General features: G+C 35.9%; 1 protein-coding gene across 1 annotated transcript in view; it reads right to left on the bottom strand.

The window, feature by feature from the left end:
- Positions 1-10,163, bottom strand: part of Smp_170990 (putative vinculin) — a gene marked incomplete at both ends in the record, with an annotated part of 81,629 nt that overhangs the window by 25,209 nt on the left and 46,257 nt on the right. Inside the window, 2 exons of the mRNA XM_018795328.1 lie at positions 3,310-3,432; positions 8,294-8,384. Of these exons, the coding sequence (XP_018649652.1) occupies positions 3,310-3,432; positions 8,294-8,384 (214 nt within the window). The remainder of the gene's footprint in view (positions 1-3,309; positions 3,433-8,293; positions 8,385-10,163) is intronic.

Raw genomic sequence — 10,163 nt, 5'->3', positions numbered from 1 at the left:
CATGTAAAAGAAGTGTATCCACTTTAATTCCTTGGTTTTTTATAATATGTTTTTTTCACTCTATACTGACTGTTCACTGACTGACTAATATTTCACAGGGTCACTTGAGATTCGTTAAATTATAGTCTCGCGGAAATATTTTGTGCTGAGACCTCTCCACTTTTTTCAACCGCTTCCAGCGTCGGCGAATAATTCACAATGTTGAATTCACCAGGACGACATTCGTAGGACATATTATAATCACCGATATCGGTGTTTCAAGACAGTGACTGTTAAGTCCTTGATCTGTCTACTTATTATGACTGGTTGTCGACTGTTATGACTGTATCACTAATTATTATATCTGATCGTCGCTTATCACGTATACTCGTAAAGTGAGAAACCACTGTAATCCCCACAACGCGAAAGTAGGAACACGAGACTGGTACAAATGAAGATTTACTAACCCGAAAACACGATGACGATTCTAGTCGAAAATACACTCAAAGAAAAAATAAAACGAAAGAATTTTCAATAACAAGATACAAAACCCGTTAGATAACAACCGAGAAGAGACCACGTTGTCAGATGATAATCGGCAGAAATCCAAAAACCAATCTTGTTTTTTCGTTGCTATATGGTACATATAAACATAAGTACCTGGTCTTTTCGCATTTTTTCCTGGGTTATGCAAGTAGGATTAAGACTCGACGTGCACTTACATTTTTAGATTTTTACTTGCCAGGAAAACTGGGAAGACTAAGGAGTCGGAAACGAATATGATAAATTAAACTTTTCAGTAACCATCTTTTTATTATCTACCACTTGACTCCTTACAGTAAAGGATGATCACTAGATGCTACTGAACATAACAAGCTACGAGAGTATTGTTTACCAACGACATGATGGTTGGGTTTAAACTTATAACTGGTCCTGCCTTAGGGTCCTTACTACCACAATAGGAGGAGAATGAGACACAACAGTAAATAAGTCCCTAAAGTAGGTAGTTCTGTAAGTCTTCAAAATTGATACTGACATCTTTAGTTTTACTTAATACACCCTAGCTGAAGGCTCTCAGTCACAAATCCTCATCAGATCAGCATCAAGTTCGTCGCGCTACGCATATCTCGCAACAACTAGTCGGCTTGGATTAAACGCTTATCAGCATATCGATAACTTTCCGAATATAACTTTGAGCTCGTTCATTCCTGACTTCTGGTTTGACTAGCCTTGCGATTTTCGACTAAGGGGGTCTTAAGAACAGTGGCCTTGTCAAGCACTGAATACGCATAACATAGTCACAGACAACATTGTACGTTTGATCGCTTCTCCACTTGTTCTCTCTAGAGAATAATGGGGTTGACCTGAGTATTTATTTCTATGATCTTTAGAAGGTCACTGGGAATACTAAAGATCTATAGTTGTTTTACTTGTTTACTGTTTTATATGAATAATAACTGAATTTCCCAAAGTCCAGATTGCCTTAGAACTAACTATTTTTTACGATACATATCCTCGTTTCACATCATTCAAAACATGCATTATAGCACGAGGGGTGCATCTAGCAACAACTAGAAAGAGAAATGACGCACCAAAACTGTTCTACTTAGTTTTCGTTATAAAAATACGAAGAGATCTTCAAATAGCATCTCTCTTTATATATATATATATATATATATATATATATATATATATATATATATATATATATATACATGTATCACTGAATATGAAGGCTATAACTGGACAGAAATTTACAGTTTATCTAAACATCGTCTCTCTTTCTGATGGATTGACCAATCAACGATATCTATATCGTTATTATCCCATACATGTATAGCTAAATTACTTACGCCCGTTACCCCTAGTGGACGTGAATAAGCCACCCACCAGCACTCTCCATCCAACCCTATGGTGGGCAATGTTTTCCAGTTGCTATTTATCTCTTTCATATCTGCTTGCATTTCTCGTAGTGTGTTATTGTTAGCGTTTTTCAAGCAAGATGTTTTTCTACGGGATATGGTTGCCGACCCCATGTCCAAACCTCCTCCTTTGTTGTATATGTTGTATATGTATATATACAAGCTATTATTTAGTGAAAACACATTATAATTGTTCATCAAAATTACATGCAATTTATTACGAGAGATAAATGTAAAAGCTTAAGCATATCATTGTGATATAAATTGGCGCCTAAATTGTAAAATAAACAACCATTTAATATACAAACATATATGTCAAGAAAAGACAAAATAAAAGTCAAGTTAATATCAACAACGATTTCCAAAAATGATTAAATCCATCCCTCCCCCCCGCAAAAAAATGGACAAAAATTAGCAAAAGAAGAATGAAAATAAAAGCAAACAAGTGAATAAACACAAGAAAACTGACAATATGCAAGAAAACATACAAGACTACTTAATTGAAATGAATAAACAACAAGATCATAATGTATACACATATGTTACCGGTTAAATATACAACTCATAATCCAAGTATCAACACTTCATCATAACAATAAACAATACTTACATGATTCAATTAGAGTTGGATGGAGAATACTGGTAGGCGGCCTATGCTCCTTCACGTGATGGAACAGGCGAAAGTAAGTAAGTAAGTACATAATTCAATTCATATAAATATACAAATAAATACATGCTGGAATCAAACAAAAACATTTCAAATCATGGTATATTGAAAAGTAGCCTCATCTATATACTGAACACACACATACATACAAGAAAAGAAGAGGAAAGTTAACTGATCAAAACAAAATGTGAAGAATGGATGAAACTGTTCATTTATCATATAGATAGACAGATAATCTACTCTATATAAAGAGATTTAAGATAGTAGAGAGGCTTTATAGCTCAGCTGGATCATTTTGATAGAGTTCGGAGCTTAGATAAACAAAAACTCCATCACAGAACATAAACATAATACCAATCAAGTTTAATAATACAGTGATAAAAAAATATAAGAAACAAAAAGAATAAAAACATTGAAAGTAAACTACTTATTTGATAATGAGTAGTTTAGCTGGATGATTTGGATAGAGTTCAAAGCTTAAAGAACAAGAAAACTCCATCACAGAACATAAAGACTTCAATAATACCAATCAAATTCAATAACATAATGATAAAAAATTAAAAAAGAAAAGTATACTACTTATTTGATAATAAGTAGTATAAATTACCTTAGCAAAATATTTACAAAAAAAGTGTGCACATTTCAATAATTAACGTACAATTGAATAAATTTGTTTATTATTAGTATTATTATTATAATTTAAATTTGATTTATTACGTGGATTCCATATAAATTTATAACCACTATGAACACGCATTTTAATACTGGCACCTTCAGCAACATGTAATGTTTCAATAACAGATTGCATTAAATTTTGTGCATTACCAACTAATGATTCAGTATTTTCTTGATCTTCTGTTGAACCTAATGAAATATAAGAAAGAAAAGGAATGACAAAGAGAATAAGTTTGGTCAGTAATCAATAAGAAGTAAAGATAATATAAGTTAGTGAATGATGGCCCCCAAAATGCCCTGGTACGGCTGAGAGTGGGGAGAGTCACCTCTCCCTCTCCAAATGCTCTCACATGGCCATGCCTATACAGCCTCTACCACATAACTCCTGCTTACTGCCTTCTCCTGTCGGGGATGTCGTTTACAAAATTGAGAGGACGGATAGAGAATGTCCGGAGCTTTCACCGAGTTAGTGGACACGGAAAGTTCACCTAAGGGAGTTGGAAAACTCAGATCACTGGATACCATGGGACTGCATCTCTTCACGATGCTTCACTGCCTTGTGAGTTAGACCTTTAGGTCAAAGGCTCGGGGGGGGCCTAAGAAAACCACCTACTTCAGTTTGGGCATCCGGGCAGTATTACAGCACTCACACAAATCGAATGAGATTTGTGAGGCGCATATGTATCTGGTACCCCTTTGTACGAATATGTATGTGTTTAAATAAATAAATATAATAAATGAATGGTGCATAATCAATCATTAGTATATGGATACAAAAAGTCTAAGAAAAAAAGGAATAACAATTTGTGATATCAGAAGAGGGTTTTGTGGAGAATTCAGTAATTTTATATAGTTGAAATCATGAGTCAATTGAAGCTAGATCACCATAGGACAAAAACGGCCGTTCAGTGCTTCCAGGTTTTCCATAAATAAGACATTACTTGACAGATTTATGTGATTGACTTCAAGTCATATTTTAATTATAGGGGCCAGTGTAGTACCATTCGGTTACCTGAATCGAAGAAGATGAAGCGGTATTCAAAAATACAACTTGGTAGCTGATGTTTAAACGCTTTATTGATTGTTTGGACTCAGTATAACATGTTCATAGTTGAAGTTAACTAATTCTTTATTTATTTGAAGAGAAATATAGCTACAATGAGGCACTGAAGATATATGCGTCACATAAGTTGTTTGATTTGTAGAGGGCTGGAATACTGCCTGAGCACCCAAATCTGATCAGCTAGTTTTCTTAGGGGGACAAACCACGAACCTTTGACCTGAAGGCCTAATCTACAAAGCAGTGGACACACAGTCCCATGGTAAACGGTTACTAACAATAGGTTCATACGCCATTCGTTCCTTCAGGATTCGGAGTCAATATGCAACATTGGTTTGGAATCAGAATTTTTCAACTCCGCTCATTTTTTCGTATATAATCCATGCAGTTACTCTTTTTTTTTTCTCCCATAAACAAGAGGTTAAACAAGACAAAGAAACACATAGACCCTTGAAATTTAATGATAAAGGTATTGAGTGCAAAATATGTAAATCTCAAGTTTGATTCTGTCAGAAAACTTATCAATACATAGTCGAGAAAACTGAATCAGATAAATAGGTAACTGGCTATTTTCGAAATTTATCACAAAAAGGAGGGGGTTGTGGAGATTATAATTATTTAATATTTGAATTCATGGTGCCAACTCAGTGATTTAGATTTTAGGCGTTCGGGCGCCAGACTGAAGGTCTTGCGTTAGAATCCTATGAGCGGGATCGTGGATTCGCACTACTGAGGAGTCCCATACTTAGATGAAACAGCCGTCCAGTGATTCCAGGTTTAGCTTTTATAGACTCATGAATTCAACTATTAGATATTTGATAAAACGAAATTGATAGCATTACACAAATAAAATCATCTTTACTGTATGAAATAATTATTATTTGAAAACACACACACACACTGAAATTAACCACACAAAGCTTCATTTAAAAAGAAAGCCAATCATTTTGGCAAAGCGAAAAAAACGTAAAAAATGTACGCAGTATGACAAGCGTAAAACTGTTGAGACACTTTTAGTTGTTTAGCAAATATCAGAAGTGATAGAAGGAGGCAACAAAAAACCTTGGATTATAATTCTGTGCTTGTTTATACTCATCAGTAAGGTTTATTTACAATACTGATGAAACGATTATCTCCTGTAAAAATTCGAACGCGGGACCACCACCTACTGAGTAATTCACATCAACACTGATCATCTGTATGACAGAGGTATTTACAATAGCCTTCATGGTATGCTTGGTGTTAAGCGTTGAGATTATTTGGAATAGTTTCCATGCCAACATATTATCATCATGCAGAATATGAATCATAATAAGATTCAATTTACTACAATAATTCTCTCTTATTTCCATTTGGTACGTTTATCATTCAATATACAACCAATAATACATGGATTTTAAGTATCCTACGCATCAACCAAATATGATTATAGGCAAACAAGCAAAAGAACTTTTAAAAGAAACATACATATTACTGTTTGTTAAGAAAAAATAAGTAGTCAAACCACATGCTTCATAAAAACAACAAACAAACAAGAAAACTGTAGATAAGAATAAGACATAAAGATAAGTAAATAATCGGTAAGCAATAATCAAACTCCGCCTGTAGCTCCTCAGGGGGGCTACTGCCGGTCCTAATCCCGGATAAAAGGAGGAGGGTTGCGTATGGGGTTAGTAACCCCATCCCCGCAGAAAACCAACTCGTTAAAAAAAACACGCTAAGTAAGCAATAATCACAAAATTCAAGCAAAATTTATCTATACAATGAACAATTTAATCAGTAGTATAAAGTGAAAAGCATTAAAACAATTAAAATATGGAATAGAAATTTCATTCAGATTATAATAAATTGCAATCAGCTGAATAGGATGCATATGGGGCGAGGGGAAACAACAACAACAACAAAGAACAGCATGAATAGATTACCACAATCAAGTTCCGATTGTAATGGAGCTCCGAACCAGGAATCATCTTTAAGTGTATATATATAGAAGATTAAAAAATACCATAAACAGTATGAATTATAATAAACTAAAGAAAAAACAGAAAGGGTTTAATGTGGAGATTTAGTATTTACATAGTTGAAAGCATGAGTCAATTGAAGCTAAGTCCTGGGTTCGAATCTCGTGAGGCGAGGTCATGGATGTGCACTGCCACTGAGGAGTCCCACAATAGGACGAAACGGCCGTCCAGTGATTCCAGGTTTTCCTTGGTGGTCTAGCTTCAAGTGACTCATGCTTTCAACGAAAGAAAAACAGTAGATGTAGAAGGACTTGACACGAATGACATTGATCATCACCCAGTGATCAATCAATTGTGATTACATCTCAGTCCTACAGGAGGTCGGTCGTGGCCCGAATACCTCAGTGGTAACATCTCTGACTGTGAAGCTGGGTGACACGAGATCAAATACGTCAGGGAGCACCAGTTCCCTCAAGATTACAGGTACACTATGCTGATGAGTGCCAAGTAGCACGAAACCCGGGTCCAGGGTTTCCTGTTGACCACCTCTAACCACCATCTTATCTTAACATAGTGCACACAGTGTCGAGCCACCTAGACTAGTGTCCACATTGCAACTTGATCGATAGCATTCGATCTGAACTAAGAAGGACTTGACACGGATGACATTGATCACCACTCAGTGATCAATCAATTGTGATTATTCACATTCATTAATGTTCATAGGTAAAATAGTTATACTATGTTATTTAATCAAAAATAGTATCTCATAAGTATCTCAATGATGAGGCGGCTTATTTGAATATCTGGGCTATCTGTTCCTAATATTTGGACAATTCAACAAGTTATCTTTTTGCTTGTTTGTTTTAATACATCATTATGACTATTCATTGCATAACTTATTCAGGTGAGTTTCTGAAAAGTGTACAACCTTTCGCTATACAAGTTACAAAAGGCCCAATTAGAGATATCGTGGTTGTTGGCAATATGTAGCGAAATGAATGTACATAATTTAGATATCGAGTTGGTAGAGAAGATTTGTAGCTCAAGTGGATGATTTTGATGGAGTTTGTGTGCTGATGATGTCGTTCAGAAGAACGATGAAAGCTTCACGAGCAAACCTCCATCAAAATCAGATGTCGAGTCCTGAACTGTTAACATCTAACTGGTAACCAGTCACTACTTATCGTAAAGATCGCACAAGAAAGAAAGAAAAGGAAACTTGTTGAAATAGGTTCAACTATGAATGGTAACATAAAAAAATAGTTCATTCATATGTAGCCCATGAAGTCCAAAGAGATTATTGGGACAACAAGTGTGAACTACCCATTAGAGATGAAGCGCTCCATAATTAAATGGATCATAAGAAAGTTAAAACGAGTTAGCAAGACTTAAAAAATATTGAAGAACTTTTAATGAAGGATATTAGAATCACCGAACTTTATTCAACAAGCGATTTCAATATTTTCATGCTTTATTCATCACAGATAGATACTAGACAGGGTACTAATGAAAACCAAAGAATACTGGGACAGTACTTCGTCCTAGTGTGATTTTTCTTTTCAGTAGTAAGTATTGAAATCAATCAGTATCAATAGTAGAAAAAATTATGTAATAGGTAATATGACCATAACTCCGCCGGTAGCCCCTTCGGGGGCTACTGCCGGTTCCTAGCCCGGGTAAAAAAGGAGGGTTGGGCATGGGGTAAGTGACCCCCATCCCGTAGAAAACCAACTCGCTAAAAAAACGCTAACCAGAAAAAAACAAGCTGGTCGGAGGCCTATGCTCCATTAGGAGTAACAGGCGTAAGTAAGTAAGTAATATGACTATAGAAAGAAAAAGAATAAATCCCCTGAATGCAAAAGTATGAGATAGGTTCAAAACTCAAGACATAAGGAGAGATAAATAGTGAATGCATCTACGCTATTATGACTGATTTTTTGAGAAAATCCACTGAAAACCCTCTGAATTTGCTGGCAACAATTATTATTAGACATTCTCTTCTACAAAAAAGAAAACCACCACCTACCTTGTGTTCCAAGCATAGTAGCTTTGACAGTAGATAAAATTTTCAATTGGTTCCCGATAGTAAGAATACGATCACTTAAATGTAAAAGATTCTGAAACAAAATTTTAAAAAATAACGACAAGATCAATATATATTATTATTTAAACACATAAACATTATTACAAGAAGGCGCCAAATAGATACACGCCACATAAGTCATTCAATTTGTGTGAGGGCTGGGATACTGCCTTAGGGGGGGCCACACTCCCGTCCTATGACCTAAAGTTCTAATCCACAAGATAGTGCAGCAATGTAAATTGATGCAGTCTCATGGTAGTCGGTGACCAATAATTGGTTCAAACGTCATTCGTTCCTTCAGGATTCTAGAGCCTATGTGCACGAGTGGTTTGAAATCTTGGTTTTCCAACTCCCCTAGGTGGATACGCTATATCCACCAATCCGGTTAAAGCACCGGACATTTGCTTTTTGTCCTCTCAATTTCGTAAACAACAGTAATGCCGTGAGAAGGTAGTGGTTGTATGCACGTGACCACAATGGACGTGACTACAAATTAAAGTTCGTTCTCCGAAATATTACACTAAGTATAGTTTGAACAGCTAAAAATACTAACCATTGAAAAGAAGCGCATTATGCAACCGATTTCTATTACAATATCAGGGAATTCCTACTCATTGCCTTCTCACTGTTGTTTACGAAATTGAGAGGACGAAAAGCAAATGTCCGGCGCTTTAACCAGGTTGGTGGACACGGAGGGTACCCTGATTACAAACCAATGAAGCACATGGGCTCCAGTATCCTGACTGAACAAATGGAGTATGAATCAATCGTTGGTCACCGTCTATCATGGGACTGCATCTCCTCACGATGCTTCACTGCCTAGTGGATCAGACCTTTGGGTCAAAGTCTCCGAGTGTGGTCCCCTAAGAGAACCATCTGCTCTAGTTTGGGCACCTGGGCAGTATCACAGCCCTCACACAAATCGAATTAGATTTATGTAGCGCATATGTATTTGGTGCTTCCTTGTACCAATATTTATGTGTTTAAATGCATAAATAAAAATGAATATTAGCAATAATAATGGTAACTTATGGTTACTTAACGTTTATTGTTTAGTAAAGCAGAAATAGATTTCAACTTGTCTCATTTATTCAAATATGCAGTGAAGCTTTTAGGGTAATAAAAAGTCGATTTGCACACATGATTACATAAGCAAAACTTTATTACAAATCAACCGTAACACACTTTATTTGGATAAATGACAGAAAGGAAGAAGGCTGAGGGTGGGGCTACACAAATACAAATGACAATGTAGCTTGTTTCAATGTTAATCATCAGTCAAGAGTAAAACTTATTCATTGGAACTATCAACAATTGTACTATGAAAAGAAATATATATCTATAACAGAAAAAAGTGTATCTACAATCTATTAGATAAGCTATATCAACTAAATTGCAATTACGTAATTATTTTTTTATTTATTTAAACACATAAATATTAGTACAAAGGGGCACCAGATATATATATACGCCACACAAATCTCATTTGTGTGAGGGCTGTGATACTGTCCGGGTGCTTAAACTGAAGCAGGCGGCTTTCTTAGGGAGCCACACCCGGAACCTTCGACCTTCAGTTCTAATCCACAAGGTAGTGGAGGAACGTAAGGAGATGCGGTAATATGGTAGTCGGTCACCAGCGATCGGTTTATACGCCATTAGTTCGCTCAGAATCCTGGAGGCCATATTCACCATTCGCTTTTCGTCCTCACAATTTCGTAAACAACAATAATGCCGTAAGAAAACAGTGAATAGGATTTCTTTGACAGTGGCTGTATATGTATGGCCATGTGAGAGAATTTCGAGAGAAAGAGCT

This window comes from Schistosoma mansoni, chromosome 2 (genome assembly GCF_000237925.1).
Source record: "Schistosoma mansoni strain Puerto Rico chromosome 2, complete genome".
NCBI classification, from domain to species: domain Eukaryota; kingdom Metazoa; phylum Platyhelminthes; class Trematoda; order Strigeidida; family Schistosomatidae; genus Schistosoma; species Schistosoma mansoni.
Note: the sequence above shows the minus strand (reverse complement) of the source record. Positions and strands in the feature narration are given on the sequence as shown.